Source organism: Numenius arquata, chromosome 7 (genome assembly GCF_964106895.1).
Source record: "Numenius arquata chromosome 7, bNumArq3.hap1.1, whole genome shotgun sequence".
In the NCBI taxonomy this organism is placed as follows: domain Eukaryota; kingdom Metazoa; phylum Chordata; class Aves; order Charadriiformes; family Scolopacidae; genus Numenius; species Numenius arquata.
Window position 1 is genome coordinate 50,412,147 of NC_133582.1, and position 24,145 is coordinate 50,436,291.

The following is a 24,145-nucleotide window of genomic DNA, read 5'->3' on the forward strand; positions in this document are numbered from 1 at the left end:
CATTTTTATTGCTTTCAATGAAAGACATCTAAATCGTCTTTCAAGATGTCATAGCAGACATATCTTTTTTAAAGGGGATGGAGTAAGAAAGCAACCACAGAAATGCCCACTCTGCTAAACCCTGTTTTTGAGAGCTGAATGTACCTAGTCCTGTCCAGTTTTGGTAGCTGCTGCTAATGGTACGATGGTGCAGCAAAAGCAGCTCTCAAAAAACCCTTCAACAATAACTTGTATGAGTATGATATTTATTAACAATGGGTGTACAATTAAGAACGCTGAAGTAATGTGGCGGTCATTTAAATAAATTGTTGTCTTCTGAGAGAGTGCTTCAGAATCGAGCAAGCTACAGGTAGAGTAGTTTGTGAAGGACAAGTGGGTGGATGTAGCAGACCCAGGATTCCACCAAATGTTCATTGTGGGATCCTGATGAAAGAACAGCTTTTATCACCAAGGTTCTGGTTGTCTTTGCAGAGTCCTGTTGACCCTTCAAGCAGGACAAATGGTTTAGTTGAAAGATAATAAGGGCCTTGGATTTTTTGAGATAATCTTAAATCTCATTCTTCAGAAAGGAAGAAGATTGTGTTGCCATTCTTGAAAAGAGTCCCAAAAGACATTTTTCAGCGTATGAACTTAGCTTTGTGAATGAGTTTTCTTTTTCAGACTGACTAACGTGATAGGTGAATGCTTACAAGTTGTCTAAGTAAAGTGCCGTAGTGAATTCAGGACCCATTTTGATGCGCTGTGTCCCTTTAAACAATTGCCCGGTATCACTGCACTTGGCCATGTGGCTTTGGAAGAGACTGAGCACATTTCAGTCATTTCTTTGTATGCTCAGGATCAGATGTGGAGATGGGTAATATATGAAAAAACGTATTACTTAAAATTGTCCCAATATGGGAGACTGTTTTCCAAGATACAAGGAAAAAATGGAACAGATGGTTATTAATAATGGGAGGGTCATCTCCTGGATGAAATATCTGGTGTCGTTAATTTAGTTAAATTTAGTAAACAAAAAGCAGATTGAATAAGTAGGATTTCCATTTTCAAAATAAATTGACAGAGCTAATTAGTGAAATCAACTGGACTGAGCAATTTTAGACTAAAATGTAGTAGAGTTTTGGGATTTATTTTAGACAAAGGTGCAGAACTTAAAAAAAATGCATTTCGAATTAGATGAGAAAAAACACTTGGAAGGAAAGTTCTATGCCAAAGTGAATGATGAAGTATTGTTAAGGAATGTCTGGAGTAAGCAAAGATCCTGAATGAAACAGAAAAATGGCTTGATCTGCGAAGGCGGCTACCTCCTGGATATCAGAAAAGGTGGGGTTATAGTGACAATTAGCAAAAGTTATGTTGAATTAGATCATAAGAAGAGAATTTAAATTAACGAGAAAATATTACTTGACTATGTGAAGAAGCTTTCTGGGGAAGAAACCTAGAACTATTGTGCAGTGCAAACGGACAAATGATAATAAATGTAATCCAGGTATCGTCTAAACTGTACAAGTTTTAATTTTCAGTAAAAACAAAATTTCAGGCAAAGGCCTGAAAATAAACAAAATAAAGGGGACGGTTGGGTAGATATTATAAATTAGCACATCCGATAAAGATTAAAGCGTCTGAAGCATCTGACTTGCAGACTAAATGTCTTTCAAGAATACTGACAAATACTGCTGTGTGGAACAATTTTTTAGTCTTTTAGTTCATGGCTGGTAGCATATATTTGAAGGAGGGGAAATGTAGTACCTGCACTTAGATTAAGACGAAAAAAAGTGATAGCAAAGCAGGTATATATGTTGACTGTTATCTGTGCAGGGCTTTAGAAAAGTTTTTAAGGAAGAAATAAGAGAGAAAAGAGAAACAAACAGCATAACAGTAGTTACAGAGAGGAAGGTTTCCTTGTAATTCTTGGTTTCTGTGAACGTCACTGTTCTATGTATAAGCAGCCCACAGGATGTAAAACAAAATGTTTTGCAGACATGTTACTTAGGTTCAGAGAAGCTTTGAACTTGTGTTATGACAAAAAATATCTGATATCATACAGTGAACTCAAAATTTTTTCACAAAATAGATGAACTTTTACATTCTTTGACTTAATGTTAGTAAAATCAAACTCATTTATTTATATGGTATATCTCTGTAACATTATGCCAGTAAAATTGTTTTTAATAAGTTGAGAAGGGCCTCAATCAAAACTTTAAGTGAAATTAAATCTCAGATTTTCAGAATATTCAGACTCCAAATTGAACATGGAGTTTAGTTATCTCTCTTGCCAGGTGTAAGAATTTGAAGGCATAAAGTTGTGACTTGTCTGAGTAAGTTTTGTTGTAAACTAAAGTTAGCATATATGGTAAAATCAATTGCAATCCTCATCAATACTGTGGTATTTATTATCAAGGTTTGCCTTATAACAAAGGTGTTTTATTTTTGTATTAGGAGGATCAAATGAAAATGGAAGCACACACCACACCTCAGATTCTGATGGAACATTTATTTCTTACAGGTTGGTAATTGTTTATATTTATTTTCTAATTTTAAAAGGTTTGAATATAATAAGTAGCATAATCTATTTAAAGCAAAAGAATAGGTCCATTTATTTTAAGAGTATTGTACAATCTGAATTGCAATAGTCAGTAGACTAAAGGACATGCAGGATTTAATTAAGGAATAATTTGACAAGTTGTATTCCGGATTATTATTTTTTTGAGAAAGCTTTTCAAAATGCTTAACTAATGAAAGTACAGGATATTTGTAGACCTAAATATTTTTAAGGTTTTATGGTGGGGTTTTTTTTTCCCCTCCAAAGTATGCAATAAAATAGAAATTCTCACCTAAACTCAGCAGCTAATCTGAATGTTGAAATACTTAACTCACCAGGGATCGCCTTTCTGATCTTGTCCAAAGTAGCTGGACCTATGGACCACATGAAACTCTATTTGCTCATTATTTCAGGTCAAAAACCAAAGCCAAGATTTGTTAAATTTGAAGTTTTCTGAGAGGAAAATAATATTTCAATTCTATTGATAGTAAGCACTAGATAAAGCAACATGATGGCTGAGTACCTTTTTGCAGTGCTGTCACTGAGCCTGGGGCTTGCTTGGGTACATACCAGAGGGTGTCTTGCACTTGAAAGCATGGAAAGGTCATCAGCAGATGGGTGGTTTCATCTTGGAGCCATCAAAATACTGCCTCTGCTACAAATGCTAAATCTTTGTCCTTGTGACTGGTAAATTAGTAGTAAGATTTGTGCTAACTGGAATGACTGCATCTGATTTTGATGCTTAAGTATGGTAAAATAAAACAAGCTTACCATGTGATTATTTTGGATTCATGCATTGAACTATGATGGATGGCATCTGTTTCATTTTTCGTTTGTAGTCTACTGGCGTCTGTACTTCAAAGAGGTGTAGACAGGCAGGCAGGAGGAACCTGCCTGGTTGCCTTGTCCTGGTTGCAGCTGGCTGGGTGGGGAATATCACACCGTCTTGTAGGCAGCGAGCTGTGCAAGGCATGAGGAGCCTTCAGGTGTGGGTTGGCAGGGAGGGACACAACGCCTGGAGAACCTGTTGCAGGCTGGAGACTGAGAGATTGCTGAGGAGAGCAGGGAGCAAACAGCCTGATCTTGAGGATGTTGAAAAGAAAGACTTCTCATAAGGACCTAGTGGGAACAGCGAAGAGTTTGTTGCGATTCAGACACCCAGAGGAAGCTTCTGGACTGAGAGCAAGGTTGGAAAAAAAGGGTGTGCCTGCAGGGACACAGTGGGACAGGGGAGGTTTGATTTACAAATCCTTCAAATTTTTGGTTTTCTAGGAAGTCTGCTCTAATGAAACCTACTTTGTGATGATATAAAACCCTTTGACGGTAGTTAGCATGTTCACTTGGAGAAACATATGTTAGCAGATCCATTTCAGGGTTCTACATAACTTGGTTTCGTGTCATATTTTTGTTCTCTAATGCATGCAACGTACTAAGTTAAAAGAAGGGTTCAAAAACACTACCCAGAATAATCTTCATGTTCTTTAGGCGAGAAGCATGTGTAGATACAGAGACCATGAAGCAGTCTCTGAAAAATAGGCAAGATAGATTTTAGTCAGATCAGCAAAAGGAAGGAGTTGAGAGCTCTCTCTGCCATTAATTCCAGGACACTTACTCCTGAAACTCATTAACTTGAGCCCCAGCTGTTGTACCTGCCAAGGTGAAACTTCAGCTAGGCTCGGGTTCCACCAAAGTGTAAGCTGGGGTCCGACCCTTTCTTCCTACCCCTTCTGCACTCATCTCTCAGGGAGCCAGTCCAGGGTGCTAAACTCTAATGTTTACACTAGACTAAACTCTAGTGAATCCTCAGCCGTCTTTAATGCTCCATGAATAAGAGCAGGTTAAAGTTGGCCTTTGTATCTCCATATTCCTTAGTCGAGAATGTATATAATAAATATGAAGTTGGCTGCGACTTCCACTGCATAGTAATCATATTCTATCAGAGAGGATTACGGCCTAACTTACAAAACTGAAGTTAATTAATATTTAAAAGCAGTCCTGTATACCACTGCCAGAGTATTATTGTGATAATTAGAAGCAAGATAATAAAGCAAGATAGTACCATGTATACTGTGTGTATATATACATATGTCTGTATGTGTATACACATATATATATAAAAAAGAAACTTCTGTCTTTTCATAGTTGGCAAGCTAGCACTGTTATTAAGTAGTATTACAAAGTTTAAGGTGTGAAATGAGTATTTTCTGTTCAGTGGCAAGTTACTCCTATCATATAATGAGACTGGCTGTAGATTTGCTGGTTGGGTTAAATATTGCTGTGCTGCATGTTAAGTAAAAATGAGCAGGTAATACCTTATGAAAGACAAAAAGTGAATCTTAAACTACCTTGAAAGGTAATGATGGTAAATGTTTGTTCTTTAAGGACATTAGGATACTGTCAATGAATAGTGTTTCAGTAAGTTAGTAATTGGATAAAACTGATGACAGTCTTGTTTACCCAATGTGTTTCAGTCTGTTGTATTTAAAAAAGACTGGATAGTGAATTTTTGCCCTAAAAGAGGCAAATGCATCTTTAGGTCATAGTAGATGTCATGCTTGCAGAAGGCTAATACATGCAAAATTCTTCTGGAAATCTTTACTGAAACAAAAGCTGCTTCATGTTTTATCAGTAGCAGTCTCTTTAGAATTTATTTAGGAGATGAGGCAACTCCAAATGTTTAGAAATATTTCACTGTGAATGTGTTTTGCTATTGAAGGGCTCTGAAGAGCATATTGTTTTTACCACAATGAAAAAACCACAGAGCGGGAGGTGTTACTTGATTCCAGCACTTTCTATTTTAAAGGACAATTTTACACTATCCAGTACAAGACTCTGGGTGTGTGTGCATGTATTAATAAAGGATGTCAGACCATTATCCTTTGATATATTTAAAATGCTCCAGAACGATTTGTATGGTTTTATTTTTAATATGGTGGTGTCACCTTAGAGTTTGTGGCTTTTGCTAGTGTTGATCATGGCACAGATTTAATGCTGCTTATGTTCAGACAGTGAGCATTTCCCTTTAGGTCATAAAGTTTGTAAGTAATGTAAATGAAAAGCACATGTGACTGGCACATATTTCTAAATATTCTGTGAGTTTGTGAATGCATCCTGTCAGGTCACAGACAATTTTCTAGTTGGTCTTCAGGCTCTGATGGAAGTATTTTTTGTGTGTTTGGGAAAAAGCTTTACTAATAAGAAATTATGAAAATTGTTTCCTAGAACCACGTAATCAAAATTTGAAGTTCACTATTAGAAAAATTTGAACAAGGGTTTAGACATACAGTAGCTGTCATCTTTAAAACATAAGAAACTTGAGGGAAATATTTGAGCTCTGCTCTACTGTGTTATTTTAATGATATGGTTAAAGCCTTCTCTGAATGGGCAAATTGTACGGGCTTCACCAAAAGGAAAAGAAAAATAGGTGTGGGTCTCTAGCTTCAGTATCTGCAATGCAGTGCCACTGGAAAGTAGAAATGCTGTCTTTCTCCTGCCTTCCCAAGGGCAGCTGACCTTCTCCTCGCCAAAGAGGTGAACCCCTTGCCAGCACATATGACTACAGACTATTACATTAATCTGTTTAGCCTCAGTACCAGCTGCTTGCATGTTTTTAATTATCTTATTAGATGGTATAACAGTGACCTATGAAATAAAATGAAGGTGAGTATTTTTTAACTTTATTTTACAGGCTATTTTTCTAAATATATTTTAATGACCTAATTATGACTTTTAGGGAGAGCCATTGATGCAGACATTCAATTTGGCTGATAGAATCCAACATCTCAAGGACACTTATTTTCTTCCAAGGTGGATTCATACATTAATACTGCTTCTAATAAATATATAGCCTAAAAAAAGCTCACTTTTCATACTTGTGTTGTTAACTTACTTTATGATTCAAAGACCCATGACTAGTATGCTGGATAATTTCTTAATATATCTCTGCACTTGTATATAAGTTTAATTTCTATGCCATGTATCAAGATAAAGTTATTTCCCGTGTGCCTTAAACTCCTTGACAAGTGATGATTGCTCAAAGTTGTGGGTTATGTAGACAATGTATATTCCTCCTTCTGCTGATATTTCAAATAGGCAGAAGAGCTAGTATAAGAAAGACTTTCATATTCTGTTTTCTTCCTCTGACTTCTTACAGATCCTACTTACCAGATGTTTTCTTTCTTACTGCAAAAAGGCAATGTGGTCCTGCTGGCTGAGGCATGTTTCTTGTGTGCCAGCCAACAACTGCAGGACTGATACTGAGCATACAGAAGAAAGACGGCAAGGGGTGCAAGCTGTTCCTCACTGTTTCTGCCCCCTTCCAAAAGTGGCTAGTCAAACTAGTTTGATTCCTCTTTGATCTATGGCTTTTTTTGGCAGCTGAGCCAGAAATGGCTACGTAGCCTCTGTCCTTACATGTAGTGCGAAGATGTAGGCAACTTATATACCTCCACCTTGTGGAAAACTCTTGGCTTAATCTGTTAGGAAGCAGCCCATTCCCATCTACACAAACCTATTTACTCTTGTTCATACACAGGTAGTGTTTCTTTATTGTTTTATTTTGAAGTCACTCCTGTGCAACTATAAGCTACTTTTCCTAACTTTGTCCACTATGTGTCCACACGTAATCAAGAGCTGTAAAAAGCAAGCTTGTTTCTGTTGGGGTTTTCAAACATTTTGAGATACAAAAATTTGGGGATAGAAAGCAAAGCAATGAAGTGGCACCACACCTCTGTTCACTAAGGAGAGTTCTCAGCACTTGCATCCTTCCTCTCTTTCCAGAAGGAAGCAGTAAAGCTGGCATCCGTGTTTGTTTTGTCTTACCTAGAACCATTTGTTAGACACCATCTTGGTTGATGCCGTTTGTGTGCAAAGAGGCCTTTTCAGTACAAGTTATTTTGTCTGAGAGACTGTAAACTCTCTCCTTGAATTTTGTGATTCTTCTGAAAGATTACATTCTGAATGTGCTTTTAATCTTTCTCTGGATCTGGTAATCTGTGCCAGTACTCTGATTTTGTCCATGTTAAAAAGCTAGCAATTCCATCTTGCAAATCTCGTACTTCCAGCAAGAGAAAGTGACTCTTTGCACTGATCGCAGGTTTCCTCCAACAGCTTTTTTTCTCTGCATCCAAGAATATCATTATCACACCTACTGAAAGCTTAGAAGATACCTGGTTTTCTCTGAATTCTTTCAAAATTACTTTTCTTTCTTTTCCTGTTCATATGTAATTTCCATCTCTGTCTTGTCAAACTTCTTTTATTGACTTCTTCCTTCCACAGCTGACCCACTCTACACTCCTTGTCTAGTGTCCTAAGAAATTTGCAAAGGAAGTCATAAGACAAGGAAGAATAAGTTGTCGTCAAGGAACAGAAACGCTGTATGCAGGATACTTTTTCTAAGATCCAAACATTTCAACAGATATAAATTGTGGGTTTTTTTGAACTTCTGCTGTGAAAATTGTTACTTTCTAAAGAGGTAGAAGTGGTACTACAGGCTTGCTTTCTGTTCATATGCAATTTTGATCCCTTAGAAAATAGGGGAAAGCAAATTTAACAAATTTTCATAAAGCCTGAGATACTTTCAACAGAGAATCAGAAAGGAAGGATTGAGTAACAACATTTTTTATTGGCAGAATGCTCCTTGACAGATTGGTAGCAAAAAGGAAAGACTTAATACGGGAATAGAGGTCATGGGAGAATGGTATTTTCTAACATCTATGGAAAGAACGCGAAAATTTTTGTTTACTCTTAATTAATTGTGTTGTATGTGAAAATTAGTGTGTATACCACTGACACCATATTCAGCTGATGCCATATTTTCGCTACTAGTATTTAAAGTGTTTTTCATTATTGATTTCCTTTATTTTCCACTCTCAATAATCTTTGAACTGTCATGGCAGTTGGGAGACGTGACTGGAGGGAAGCAAGTGTCACTCCTATCTTCAAGAAGGTTAAGAAGGAGGACCCAGGAAACTAGGCCTGTCAGCCTCACCTTGATCCCTGGGAAGGTGATGAAGCAGCTAATCCTGGGAACTGTTTTCAGGCACAGGAAGGACAAGAAGGTTCATCACAAGTAGTCAGCATGGATGCACCAAGAGGAAGTCATGTTTGCCCAACCGGATGAAATGACTGGCCTGGTAGATGAGGGGAGAGCAGTGGATGTTGTCTACCTTGACTTCAGGAAGGCCTTTGACACTGTCTGCCATAAGATCCTCATAGACAAGCTGTTGACGCATGGGCTGGAGGAGCACAGTGAAGTGGGTTGAAAACTGGCTTAGAAGGTTGTGATCAGTGGTACAAAGTCTAGGCAGCCGGTAACTAGTGGTATACCCCAGGTGTCAGTAGTAGGTCCAGCTCTGTTTGACATCTTCATTAATGATTTCAATGACGGGGCAAAGTCTACCCTCAGCAAGTTTGCAGGTGACACAAAACTGAGAGGTGGCTTATATACCAGACAGTTGTGCTGCCGTCCAGAGAGACTCTTACAGGCTGGAGAAATGGGCTGACATGAACTTCATGAATTTGAACAAGGAAAACTGCAGAGTACTGCACCTGGGGAGCAAAAACTCCAGGCACCAATATATGCTGGGGACTGGAAGGTAGCTTAGCAGAAAAGGACCTGGGGGTCCTGGTGGACGTCAAGTTGAACATGAGCCAGCAACGTGCCTTTCCAGCAAAGAGGCTAATAGCATCCTGGCTGCATTAGGAGGAATGTTGCCAGGAGATCAGAGTAGGTGATCCTCCCCCTCTACTCCACGTCTGGAGTACTGTGTCCAATTCTGGGCTCCCCAGTACAAGACAGACATGGACATACTGGAGAAAGTCCAGCAAAGCACCACTAAGATGGTGAAGGGACTGGAGTATCTCTCCTATGAGGAAAGGCTGAGAGAGCTGGGACTGTTCATCCTGGAGAAGAGAAGTCGTAGGGGACATCTTATTTTAATGTATATAAATACCTGCAAAGAGAACAGACCCAGGCTCCTTTCAGTGGTGCCAAGCTGTAAGACCAGAGGTAATGGGTACAAACTGAAACACATGAAGTTCTTTCTGAACATAAGGAGCAGTTTTTACTGTGAGGATGACTGAGCAGTAGCACAAGTTGCCCAGAGAGGTTGTGGCATCCCCCTACTTGGAGGTATTCGAAAGCTGTCTGGACATGGTCCTGGGCAACTGGCTGTAGGCTGCCATGCTTGATCAGGGGGGATTGGACCAGATGACCTTCAGGGGTCTTTTCCAACCTCAATCATTCTGTGATTCTGTAGACCCTATTATTCAAAACCAAAAAAATTGAATTAATTTGTTCTAAATCAGAAGGAGACTATACCTGGGGCAAGAGCAGAAGAAAGAAGGTCTATATGAGTGCAAAATGTGAATTTCTAAGCAAAAATTCAGTGGTAGGCTAAATAGCATGAGCAGCATACCGTATGAAGTCAGAAATATCAGGTTGGAAACATTTCAGAAGTAATTTGTTCTTTCTTCTGTTTTGTTTTTAAATGAAGATTTTTCTTTTTTTTATGCACTATAGGTCCCTTAGTAGACTTAATAGAAAAGAAAGGAACCCCACAGAATTGCTTTTCTGATTTTCATTTTGGCCCAAAAACTTTTCATGATTCTTCCTTTTAACACAAAATCTGGCAATAATTAATTTGAAATATTTATTGAAAGTCCTGAAGGTCAGTGAGTGAAAGTAATGCAATGAACTTCTTCATTGTCATTCTTTTAAAACTCAGAACTCAGTTCATCTTTGCAGGAACATTGCTGTTCTTTGCAGGAACTGACAGGTGAATCGCATTGTATATTTTTTGATGCAAAAAATACTCTCTTTAAGATCTTAATCATGCTGGCATTAGCTTCTAGTCCATGAGATGCACAGTGACATAAAAGGAAGAACATCTGCCACAGAACTGGGAGTGAGTTGTTGGGTGAGTATAGAAGCAGGAGAACCTGGAGAGGATCAGTTCTTTGTTGAGTACTACCTCAGTGTCCTCACTAGCTCAGAGGGATTTTAAATGGAAGAGTTATATGCTACAGCTTTGTAACAGAACTACTGAAGGTTAAACCAAATATCTTGATTTTCCTACGCTCTGCTCAAAATACATTAGATGAGTGATTTCATTTTGGTTTAAAAAAAACCAAAAACACCATAATCTAGAACTCTACGTGAAACTTGAATGCAAGATGGCAGGTTTGAGGAATTGCTGGTTTTAATCCAAAAAAAGTTTGAAGACAAAAGCTTTCTCAAAATAATGTATACAGTTGAAATAAATCTAAAGAGCAGACTTGCTTCTAGTAAGACTACGTGGGTTTTAATGATGGCAATAAAACATAATCAGTTCAAGAGACTAAAGTTATATCATGAAATCACTCATTTTCTTATGTCATTGCATGCAAAATGGATGGATTTACAAAGTTAAGATGGAATTAACAATATTAACTAGAATTGTGCATTTGTCACCCTGCACATCATAAAATCATCCAAGTTTTGAAATTGGGTGGATATTTTTAAATACTGTCATGACTACCCCAGTTCTAGACTTGCTCCAGCTCATTGGGTATGAGCACAAAAACATTTTGGCATTTTGAGGCATATTCCTGCAAAAAGTATCCCAATTTCGCTGTTAGATCCATTTTTTAGTTTGATGATTTGTAGAGCTGTGCCTATGAATTAGCAGAAGGGAACTCTAGTCAGGAGAACTAGAAAGCAAATGTTCTACATGTACATGCAAAGGATTTTAAAGGTATTGGGGGGATATAAGCTAGAAAGCCTTGACTCTGCAACTGGCAAATCAGTTACAATACAAAAATAAAAACAATTGAACCTAATGTCTGCATTTTTTTTCACCATTCTGTAAATGTGTGCATAAAGTAGTAAGTAGAGGAGAACAACCTGATGAAATTTAGACTTCGAAGTGAGTGTAACAAGAATTCTCCTACAAAAGCTGAACAATTACAGGGTTAGAAGTGAAGTGGTCTCCCAGGGCCAAACGTGGCTCTTTGGCTGAGAACCACCAAGGTGAGATGGACAATTTGGAGTAGGGAGAAAGGTGTCTGGTGGTTCTGCCTCAGATCCAGTGCTGTTAGGAGAGGTGCTGGCGATGCATCCCGCTGCCAGCGCAGCCTTATTTTGGTTCCCCAGACTGTACTACACACACGCCAGTAGCTTGAAGAGCAAAGCTCGCTAATAACCTGAAATTTCTGCTGGAATGTTTACATTGGGAGAGTGATTTTACTTTTCTTCACGCAAACCTTTTTAACTGTATGTCAGCCAAAAGCAGATGAAACCTGAACTGTTTTAGAAAAATCTGGCCTTTGAATGTTGAGCCTCCCAGCAGTGCAGCCATGCATATTCACACTTACATGGCTGTTAACTCTGCCTCGTATCCCGAGGCAGGAGTTTGAGAAACAGAGGAAAATACATATATTTTCTAAGCAGATTGATAAGCCTGCACATTAAGGCTGTCAAGCAGATTTTCAGGGTAGCAAATAAAAATCCATGTGTTTCAGAAATGGTTTTGTTTTAGAAACTTACTGCTTATTACTTGATACTACCTTTCAATTGTTTCTTCCCCCTGTTTTTATAGAATTAACTCTGTTTTCATTACATTCCTGGCTGTTGCATCACTTTTTTCTCAAATGTTCATTTTATGGCATAATAAATAATACAAACTATACATGTTTCTTGGATTTATGCAGTATGTTTGAAAAGAACTGTTGCCTCTATTTAAATATAGATACTACATTCATTTATTGATGTTCCTATCAATAAAGACCTCATATTGCAAGACATATGACACAATAATTCGTGAATTTGTTTCTTTCTGACGGGCTGTTAAGTAGCCTGTTGCTTCATTGGGTGCCTCTGGGGAGCTGATTTTGAGTCTGAACATTTTAAAAAGCGCATTCTGAAGATTAACAAAACCCAGTATAAAAAAGTGAAATTGGCTTTTCTGGGGGCGTGCACACCATTTTGTTTTAGATGATTCTGTCAATACTAGCAGCACTGCTCAAGAGTTTTCTTTGGATCTCTATGAGACTATCCATTTTATCCTTCAATATTGGTCTAGAGGGTAGAGTAAGCTCGAGATTCAGATTGAAATCTCAAATATGTATGCAAATGTTCACACCTTTCAATAGTATTGCAGTGTTCTTTCATGAACTGAGTTCATGATAGAACTGAGATAGTTCATGAGAGAACTGAGTTCACTCAGTTCTTTCATGAACTGAGTTCAAATACTCCTTGTTATCTAAATGTTGTTGTAAATACTAAATACATACATATGTATCTAAATGTTGTTGTAAATACTGAATTGGTCTTGTTTCATCATGGACACAAAAAAAGGAATTTCAAAACTTGTCATAAAATATTTTTAAAATGTATGAGATAAATAACTAACCCACTGTCAAATGACCTGATTGGTACTGGTTTCTTTGTTACACGCCATTTCAAATGTCAGTGAAATAATTATGGACAATATTATTTACCTGGTAGGACTGAGCACCTGCCATCCCAGAAATGAATCTTTGCCTTTTTTCAGTGACATAGATTGTAATTTGGTGTGCCTATTCACACATTTACACTTCTGTGGGGTTTAGTGTCTTCCACAGAGTTTGATGTTGTCTGAACATTGTAGTACAAAATGCTTCTTACACTGGCTTTAAACTTTGGAAGGGTCTGCATTTGTATACATCAGCAGCTTCATCCTGTAAATAGGTAAATGCAGAAGGTAACTAGCGATGATTGCTGTTGTACCACTCTTCCTCAATTGTATTTCTTCCTCTTCTGAATATTTATTTTGTGATGAGCTTAGGTGGGCTACACTTGCAATCTTCTGCGTACCTATTCTTGGTGCATTGGTTTTGCCATTATGCTTCAGATGGAAATTTAGCAGCAGAGCCAGAGGCTGATGTTCTACTACTGGCTATCAGTGGAAGAAAGTCTTTGTTGCCTCTCTCCAACACTACCTCAGCTCAGTGTTGCCTCTGTAAAACTCTGGGAACTGCTGTTTAAATTCCAGATTTATTTTCCAGGCATCTTGCTACATTATTGGTGTCACTCATTCTTAAAGAGTTTATAACTGCTCGTTCCTCTATAGCTGTGCCATAGTGGCATTCTAGTGTCTTACTATGATGCTAGACTTCAGGGATTTAAATACCTTTTCAAAAAAGGTGTTTAAGAGAGTGTCAAATTTTACTTAGACTTTTTGGTCCTGCTTTCTGTCCTGCTTGTTTTTCTCCCTTCCTGACAGCATTGGACTTTTATCTCTGAAAATCTAATGTTAGTAATTGTTTTAATAAACATTAGATCGACAAAACATGTCCTGATGGAAAGAAAAAGAAGAGTAAATGTGCCTATATATGGTTTGCTAGATCAGCCTCATTCCTTATAAGCATGAAAGTGTGCGTATTAGAGTGGACCCCAGTATAAAATTGGTTTGCAGACAGATTCAAACTCCTGTAGTTATGACATAAATGCATGTTTCTAAAAGATGGAAAGGAACAGATAAGAACTAAGAACAACCTTTGCAGAACAAATCTGCAACCTTCATCCCTTCCGTTGATTTGCTTGCTTTTTCATTCATACATATTGAGCACTTTTCCCACTTCCAAGTAATGCAACTGTCCCTAACTCATGCCAATAAATATTTTATGTTGGACGGTTACAGCATATATACAGCATGTTAAATTAAGTTTCTTAAAGAAACATTAATCCAACTACTTTTCCCTCATGCAGGCCTTGTATTATGGAAACTTTACAACATGTGCAATAGTACATTAGGATATTTAAATAAGAATAGGAAATGAAAAATATGTACAAAAGATCCAGAAGACATTAATATTGGCATTTGCCTTTATTTTAGTTGTACAACCTAAAGGTGGTATTTACCCATGATTATGCATTTAATTTTCTAGTTTGATTAAAAACAATTGCATGTGCTTATTCATAGTTTAAGTGGTTCCAATTGGCTCTTGAAGCCTTTCACTTCAGTGAAGCAAATGGGATGTGGTAGACTTGAGTTCCAATCTTCATTGCTCATTTCACTTTGACCGATGAGTTTTCTGCAAGCGCGGGTTAACAAGGCTCATAGATATTAGTTTACAGACTAGGGCTATATCATTTGAAACATTATCCTTTTAGAATCAATAGCTTGTTGATATTACACAGCGTTACCATTATTGAAACAGTCTCTATAATTTTAAGGCTTAATTTATTAGCCTTCATTCAAAATATTTGAGAAATGAATTAGTGAATGCTCTTCAGAAAGGATTTTAGATATCATTCAGCTCCACTAAAACTGAAGCAGATTCCAGCTTCCAAGTCTTTTTTTTCAGTTGTTCATAACTTTTCTTTTTAGTGATCCCAGCAGCCAAGGGGGGATGCGGAGGAGATATGATCTTGCCAAATTTCTCTTGGCTGTTTTAAATGTAATTTTGCTCAAAACTTGTTTGGAACTGCATTACAAATTTACTTTTTTTTTTTTTTTTTAAAAAAAGAAGCTAAAGTATAGTATCTGCACTAATACAATTTAAGAAGTGTTGAAATTACGTTTTTACTGTGTAGGAATCACTCCCAGCAGTTGGTGTAAAAAATAACCTGAAGAGTTTCTCTCCTCTCTGTTCTTTCTATTCACAGCTACACTGGTTGAAATCTTTTGCTAGCTCAGCTGACATACCAGCATTTTCAAAGACGTTGTGGGAATGTCATCCCCTTGCAGAACAATGTGAATAGCTTCAGAGGCTGACCTGTTGTGTGTGCAGGGGATTGTGTCACTCCTGAAGCATCGCTACCTTAGGGAGGCAGCTTGGCAGCAGTTATAATGGCCAATGATGCTACAAAATTTACAATGGCAAACGAAGAATATTATACATGATAGAAACAGGAGGGTTATTTAGATAGGCATAATATACTGTAGTTACTGAAGTATAAATGACTGTGAAAGAAAGGGCCAGATTTTTCTCAAGCTGTGTCTGCTATATACCATACGTTGTATTTAAAGGAGACAGAATAGTGGTAAATAATCGTAGGCAGCTCACTGCAGAAGGTGAGGATGTATGGGAGATAGAGAACCAGTGAAATGCCCAGATACTCTTTCTGACTTGGACAATAGGGAATGCAGCAGGAAAGAAGGAAGCTGCCCCACACTGTTGGAGTTACTTGCTGCTGTTTTGGTCACTTGGGAATACTGGCAGTTAGCAGAAGCTGGAAGCAGCCCTAACCCCTGCAAGCTGACACTACTTTAGTCTTCTTTGTTCTTATCTGAGTACCTTCACTTTTCAAAGTAGTTAATAATCAAGGCCCAGAAGTAAACACCTGGTTTTTTAGGAAACGATCCTAGCTGAAAGGTAGGTGATGGATTCACAAACACAACGCTTCTGGTCTCAGCGTGGATTGTAAATTCATTCCTGACCATAATTTCCATAATAATTGACCATAATAAAACAGGACCATAATTTCCTGGCTTGCCAAGTCCATTCCCCAACTATTCCCAGCTACTGTATCATACAACTCTGTTCTGAAGCTGAACAAGTTTTATCTAAAATAAGGTTCCAAAAAAGTGACCCTCACAACTCAGTTTAAAAGTCTGAAAACTATCTAACTCTAGCTGGCATATATTTAGGGCAGCTTGCAAAACCAGAGTTTGTTGGTATTCAGTATAACCCACTCTGTGGCCCTCCTTAGCAAAGGAAACCTGGTAAGATCTTACCCTGGAGTCACAATAGTAGTTTCCCTCTTTCTGGTTTCATTTGGTCTCCCAGGGAGAAGTAATAGTCTCCCATGTGACAGTGGGAGAGGGAGATGTTCACCTTGAGGACATGCACTGAAAATAAATCCGAAACACATCTCTTCGCACATAACCCAGCTCTTTACATTGAAATTACCCTTTGGATTTTAGAGTGGTTGCAGAAAGCCTGTGAGCAAGTCTTGGGCCACTAAGACCATCAAATGGCTTATCCTGTTCTTGAGATTCATTTCAGTAGAAGGTGTAGGAAATATAGATTTAATTCTTTTATTCAAACTCAGTAGATGGTTTGGGACAATTAATTTCCAATTGTTTCCCAGTAGAGCAGATTTACTTGTATATTAATGAGGCACAGGTGTTAGGCCCCTGGTGCCTGCATGCCTGGGAGGCATATTTAGGTTGTTTATCTAGTCAGCCATAGGTACTGCAAGGTACTCAAGCTTGCCTTTAACAGTTTATACAGTGAGGCTTTTTAATTTTTTGATGTTTTTTTAAATTTGCTAGCACCTGTTAAAATTTTAAAACTGATCATGTAGAAAGAAGTAGGAGTGATTTCAATAGTAAATAGCACTAAATGTTAAAGAAAGTCATCTTCTATTATGCTTAACTGCCCAGCTTGACATTAAGAAGAAAAGAAGGTTCATTTAAGCAAATATGTCATGTGAGGAGCTAATACAGTCAACAGTATACTTTTCTGTTGCATATTTTTGGAATAGGTACTTCTTTGTCTACAGCTGAAACATGAGTGTGCTTATATTAATATTCATTTTTCTTGTTTATTCACTGAACTGCAGTACCAACATTTTAGAGGAAATGGAATAGCCTCCATAGACATTATGAATTTCAGTAGCTGGCATAATTATAGCGATCTACATATTCATTAAATCCAAAGAAGAAATGTGTCCAAAAAGACAGCCATGCGTTTAGAAATGGTACACAACTAAATATATACATTAAAAAAAGTTCCTTTCCTCTGCTTATCCAAAATTGTGTAGTGTCATATAGTCCTTAAATCTGCTAAGACCTTTTTTTTGTTGTTTAAATGTTCATTCCTTTTGCTTTTGCACGCAGTAAAGAATGGGAAGAACTATTTGTAAACAACAATTACTTGGCAACTATACGGCTGAAGGGGATTAATGGGCAGCTGAGAAGCAGCAGGTTCCGTAGTGTTTGCTGGAAGGTAAGAAGAGAAAATATTTATTTACAGTTTGTGGTTGCAATATATCAACACATTACCTGATGCGCTGGAAGATTATTGATGCAAAGAATCATGAATTTTCCAAGAGACTTCATTCCAATGTTTTGCTACTCATTTTTATAATTCATAGGACATTTGCTAATCATATCGAGTTGCCTTAAAGCTGAATTGTGGGTGATAGAAAAAGATTCCTAGGAAAGAATCTCTTTGTGCTGCGTGATGTGTTTAGAATTGAGTGCCACACAGCCATCTCTCTCCTCAGTCTCTGTTCAGTGAAGTCATGCACTGGAAATAAAAAGGAGGTTTGTCTCGCAATTTATGTTTTGTGGAACTTGGGACTCCTTTAAAATCAGTCTGATGCTTTTGCTAGCAGCTCTTCCCAGTGAATTGAGCAAATGAGGACCAATCCTTCTTGTAATGACTGGATAGAGAGGGAAGCCAGGTCTTCCAGTCTTAAAACACAATAGGTCCTCAGAGGTCTCTTGTATTTTTTAAAAGTTGCAGGGGGAAGGAAGAGAGAAAGAAAGCAAAATAATACTGAGAAGCTGAAAAGAATTTTGTTGCACTGGCATCAGGTCTTCTATTCTGCACTAACTTTGATAGTAGAGAACATTTTCCCTAGTGGAGATGCTGTATGTTAACACTGATAATTTAAATTACCTCACTTGGAATTTCTCAGTCTTCACTTTGGCACAAAGACCTATAAAAAGAAAATTAAAATACTCTTTGTATATGAATGAAAGAAATTTGAAGATTGACGTTTGAAATTTGAAATGTGTGTAGCATTTAACAAATTTAAAGTTAATGAAAATACTTTCTTCAGGAGGCCAGGTGAATATATGCTGCAGGCATTGTTTTACCAGCCTGCTGCTTCTTGAGCCTCTAATTTAGGAGGCCATAACTGAAAACCCTAAACTAACAAAAGCATCAAGTCCCTCACTGTCTACTAATTAAATCAGGGAGTGGTTTTATTTTAGAAATAAGGCTGGGTTTATTTGCATGTCCCGATATGGGCTAGGGCTTTGTTTTAAACTGCCTGTTTTAAAAATATTATCAACATTTTTGTTAAGTTCTGAAATATTTAAGTATTTTTAATAATTTGGGAATGTTTTTTTTGTTGTCAGTATTATTCATAAGACTTCATAATGTATAAATAAAAACATTTAAAAAGCAAGAAAATACTTTTTTTTTCCTTATTTTATATGCAATTACATAGTATCATCCAATAGATGCTTCTTTCTAACCCTTTTTAAACAGAAATGTGAAAGAACTGAGCTGAAGGCATTCTCAAGGACTTTTTGCAAAATCAACTCTTTTAACTGTCTTGCAGAATTCTAGAACATGTTACTTTTTCTGTAGACTAAGATTTTCCCTTTTCACATTCCTTAGGTAGAGTATATCTCTGAGTGCTTAGTTTCTGCTCTGCATTCATGTTTTTGTTTTAAGCATGTTGCGTTAGCTCATCAGTGTTATGTAAATAGCTTCCAGTTCTATGTATTTATTTTCATCTCTTCTTTGCATTTTATTTGTGCCTTGGAAGTCTCAACCAACTTTACTGAAGTTGTGACATTTTACAAAGCTTGAGTTTGTGGGTTCAGGTTTTTTTTAATGCTTTATTTCCTACCCTAGAACTGTTATTGTTACAAGTTTCTTATTTATTGACTGGAAAGTACTAAAGCCAGGAGTATTTTATAGGTCTTTGGTTTCTTCTCCTTATGTGTAGAGTACTTCACTGAATTTCACTGAATTTTTTTAGAGTTGGAAGGGACCATATAGATCATCTAGTCCAACTCCCCTGCTGAAGCAGGATTGCTTAGAGAATGCTACTCAGGACTGCATCCAGGCGGGTCTTGAAAATCTCCAAAGAAGGGGACTCCACAACCTCCCTGGGCAGCCTGTTCCAGGGCTTGCTTCTCCTTTCTGAGATGGTTTATGCTGTCTGGTACGATTTATGTGAAAAGCTATTAAATAGATTAAACTTAATGGCTTTTTTTGCTTTTTTTGTTGATAGTTATTTCTGGAGGTTCTACCCCAAGACAGAAGTCAATGGATTAAAACCACTTCAGACTTAAGAACATCTTACAATAAGATCAAAGAAATTGTAAGTTGGTACAAAATAAGTTCTCTACTCTCATGCATTGATGTAGGTATTAATACTTACAATATACCAGAAGAGGATTTGATTTTTTTCTGTTTTTATCCAGCACATTACAAACCCTCGGAAAGCAGGTCAGCAAGATCTGATAATCAACAACCCACTCTCTCAGGACGAGGGGGTAAGTTGACCCTTGGTTCTATCAACATATGTGCTACTAAAATTATCATCATCATCATCATGACACAAGTGAGTTCTTGCTGAAGAAGGAAAAATGGCAGGTGCTAAAATCTCCCTCTTAAATTTCCAAACTGATTTGTGTTATCAGTGGTTCACAGGATCTGCTGAACCACCAGAAATGCTTGTTTCCAAGTTCATATTCTGATTTTTCAGGGCTTATTACAGGGAGGCTGTGATGAAAAAAGAGTCGGTGCTGGACTATAAGTCCAGTTTCATAGCATACCCTTTCTTTGACTGATACCTTTTTTTATTGCTGTGTTTTCATTTTATACACAAAATGGCTCTAATTGAAGGAGTGTTTAAACAGTCAATATGAAGAGAATGCTGTTAACAGCAAATACTGAAGAGCCCTCCTCTGGAAGATTGTTCAGCCTTGGAAGTTTTTCTCCAGCAAAAATAGAGTTGTGTGTCTGAGTTGTATACATGCTGAGTTAATGTCTAAAGCACCACCAGGCTGCAAGATACGCATTTCTTCCAAGGTTTTTAATTCTTTTTCTTTATACAGTTAAAAGAAACAAAACTTTCTTTTCTAATCAGAAAGCAGCCAGCTGCAAAATGACAGATCCAGTTTTTAAAGAAATACTGAAAATATAGTAAAAGTATTTGGCCTGACTGTCATTAAATGCAGAGCATCCAGCTCTCACTGAAATTAGTGGGACCTCCTTTCTAAGTCATGACACTTTGATGAGGATTTACATGTAGATTTGGGAGCTTAATTTTAGGCTTTTTTTTGTTGTTGTTACACTGTATTTTATTGTACCTGAAAAGCCATTAGGTATTTTATAGCACATATCTTCTCTGTTAATTATGTTACTGTTTCTGAAAAATCTTTTTTATCACATTTTCAAAATAACTTAATACTATGAAATTAGTTTGTTTGGCTGCATTTAAGAGATTTACACCTGGAAAGCCTGTCACAGATATCTTTGGTGGTACTGCTTGGGTTTCCATTTTATTCGCAAAAATGGAAGCCCATATTTTGTTAGTATTTAGTGTGGCACTGTGCATATAGTCTTTAGGAGATAGAAAACAAAGGTTAACATGTCAGAGTATGTGGCAGGGGATTAACCTATAAAACAAGGCCATGGGCCAAGCCAGGCGTAGAGATGAAGAGCGAAGTGCCTCTGAGCCTCTGCAGTGACTTAATGTTTTACCCTATCAGTGCCCTGGGTTTTGCTTCCTTTTCACAGTGGAGATTCTGTTTCCTTCATCCTTTGCTCTGATGGACCAGGGCAGGAGCAGGGGCAGGGGAGTTTCAGGATCTAGCTGCATGAAAAGAGCTGCGAGTTAAAAAGATACTATTTTTATGTAAGACGTTGTCAAGCATATAAATACTTTTAAAGTTTGGGTGGGGTTTTTTTCATAGTTAGTAGCACAAGCATAGAGGCTAACATTTTCTGTTACTTTACCTTCTTTCTGCCAGGTAACATTAATTTACTTTCTTGTTTCTTTATGTGGACCCTAAGACACCATGACAATGAATTGTTTACAAGGGAGCAAGAAATTCTGGAAGTGTTGTAGCCATTCTCTTTGTATGGTATTTCATTCACTGGTGCTGCTGCTCTCTGAAAACTTAACTGCATGAAAAGACCGCTATAGATTTTGCTCCTTCTGTATTTTGATCAATATGGCCAATAAAGAATAGGCTTTACAATACTTTTTCTGGAGTATACAAACAACATTTGCTGATTTCTTTCAGGTCAGCTTTTGCAAACTGTTGGTAAACAAGGCATGAAAACCAAAGAAAGAGAATGGAAATGGTCATAAGCACAGATATAGAAGAAGATAAGCCTACATCAAACTCTTTCATTTAATATTTTCTTTTATGTTGCCAATGAGCTTTAAATACCCTGGTTTTCCCTATTAGAACTTTTTTAGAATGGCCAGTCTTGATCTACACTGCATATATGTACCATTAGAATGATGTCATTTTCATAATAGGTATTTGATCACCATACATTCCTTATTCGATTTTGCCTGCACTAAGGCAAACTAGCTTACTTCCAAGCAATTTCTTAGTGTGGAAATTATAGCAGCTTCCTATTAGAGTCTGTACATTTGTGGGAGAAATGTAGTACAGTAGGGTGTTACAGACCTTTTTCTGTGAGTGAACTACTGATTTTTTTTTTTCAGTTGAGCTACTGGTTCCGGTAAGTTTGAATTTACTCTGCCTTCCTAAATATTCTTCATAGACCCCTTACAAGTAACTCACAGACCTGCAGCCATCCAGTGAGGAAATGGAGTGAGCCTAGAACAAGGATCCAGGAATTTCAATTTGATCTCTGATCTGAACTGACTCTCTCAGATGTGTTAGGCTGGTCACCAACATTCATTTTCACCCATAAAATATTGATATACCTATCTACCAGAAGTTTTGAGGATTAATTAGTTAATATTTGTACAGTACTTTGCAGATGTAGTATATAAGCCTTCAGTATTAGTAGAAGTCTCTGTTTTATACAACTGTTTTTCCTTATTTCAGAGTCTTTGGAATAAATTTTTCCAGGATAAAGAGCTTCGAGCAATGATTGAACAAGATGTGACAAGAACGTATGTAGATCTTTAAAGAAATTTCTATACATAAATTTAGATTCTGCTTTTTTATGTGGTATGCATTATATTGTGTTTTCTCGACTTTGGTTAGTGTGTCAGGATTGTTGAATGTGAATGTGTAGAAACATACATTAAATGTATAAAAATACAGCTTCTGTGGAGTGAAAAATGAGAAAATTGAGTTAAACATTAAGCCCTGGAGATTTATTGATATCATTGAAGAAAAGCTCTTCTAAATTAGGATATTAGGAAATGTATTACTATGTGAAATTTAAAGTAGAGTTTTCTTGTGAAGCAAAGAGAAGGTAAGAGAAACTGGAAGGTCTTGTAACTAAATTATGATGATAATAAAAGATTGAACAGAAGACTTTAATTCTTAACACTTAATCAATAATAAAAAAGCAGTTTGTAATTAGTAAGGAAAATGTCACTCATCTAGAGAAGTTAAGCATTTCTGGTTTTATTTAATACTTTTCTAGTGTTATTTGTTACATATGCCTCTTAAAATTTGCCCTAATGTTACCATGATTATGTTTTCATCTTCTTGGCCCTTGGGTCACTCCTGTTTAGGAACTTGTTTGAGGTAGAAGACTCAGTTCCTGAAAACATTTCTTTTCAGAGTGGAAGCACTGACTGATGTGTAAATCTAATTAAATTCAATTACTGGTTTGCTACCATGTGAAATTTTACTGTATTGCAAATATTTTTCCTTATAACTTGAAAAAAGTGATGATAGTAATAGATTTTACAAATCCCAAGATCACACATTTTCATTTACAGAAACAAAGTCATGCAGAAGAAATCATTGCTCTCTGGTTTTGGAATATTTTATATGTCCGTCCCTAGATCCATTCTTGAATGCATTTTGCCATGAGATGTATAATTAAAATCTGAGTATGCTTTCATGTGTGTTCTCACAGATGGTATTTTTTGTTAAAGGAAACAGTTCAGGATGTTCTAAGATTAAAATATATACGTATCTAAACTATAATTGGAGAATGAAAAGTTGTATGGAGGTTATGTTGGATGTGAGACTGTTATTTAAATATATATATGTAGACACTAAGTCCAGGCTCTCACTCTGGCAAATTGCAGAGTGAGTAATACTCACTAATAGCAGCAGTAGTGACTAAAAAAATTTCCATTTTTGTATTTGTATAAAATAATGTCTACTTGAAACAATAGCAGCATACATTATGTTTTAAAATTGGTATTGGTTTAAATTGTTTTAAATTTCAGAATTCTGTTACCTAAAGGGAACTGTGATACAGTTTGTTTGTGTGTGTGTGTTCATATGCATTTTGTGAATCCTTATCTCACCTAATGATTAGATTTGTAAAACACAGGTGCTCACAACTGGGCTAATCATCCTTTAGAGTCTATGTACCTGAGGAATTCTAGGACGCAAATCATCTCTTCCTAAAGTAAATGTCTAGTATAGGTCTGATGAATCACACTGTAGAGAAAAACATTTTTCTTCAGTAATTATAAAATGCTTCTAGCTCACCTGTACCTAACTAAACTGTAGTCACCTAAAGAAAAGCAGGTGAGAGTAATCCAAGCTGTAATGTCTAAATATAATTTTTCACCTGTTGCATAATAAGAACTTCCAATATTTACAAGGGAAGTAGGTAAGGAATCTGTTAAATTAGTCCTTACTAATTAGTGATCAACATTTCTAATTAATCACCTGACTTACTTTTTTATGGAAATTTAGAAGTTCAGAATGGATTTTCCTTCAGCTGTCTAGAAATGTGTACTTTTGAGCTGTAACCAAATACCAT

The 24,145-nt window shown here is 36.9% G+C and overlaps 1 protein-coding gene across 3 annotated transcripts in view; it reads left to right on the plus strand.

The window, feature by feature from the left end:
* Positions 1-24,145, plus strand: part of TBC1D5 (TBC1 domain family member 5) — a 187,496-nt gene that overhangs the window by 25,837 nt on the left and 137,514 nt on the right. Inside the window, exons 2-7 of one of the 3 annotated variants that reach the window (XM_074150326.1) lie at positions 2,437-2,503; positions 3,086-3,142; positions 17,347-17,455; positions 19,485-19,574; positions 19,678-19,749; positions 22,291-22,358. In XM_074150326.1, the coding sequence (XP_074006427.1) occupies positions 2,437-2,503; positions 3,086-3,142; positions 17,347-17,455; positions 19,485-19,574; positions 19,678-19,749; positions 22,291-22,358 (463 nt within the window). The remainder of the gene's footprint in view (positions 1-2,436; positions 2,504-3,085; positions 3,143-17,346; positions 17,456-19,484; positions 19,575-19,677; positions 19,750-22,290; positions 22,359-24,145) is intronic. The other 2 variants (XM_074150323.1, XM_074150324.1) reach the window with 2 other exon arrangements.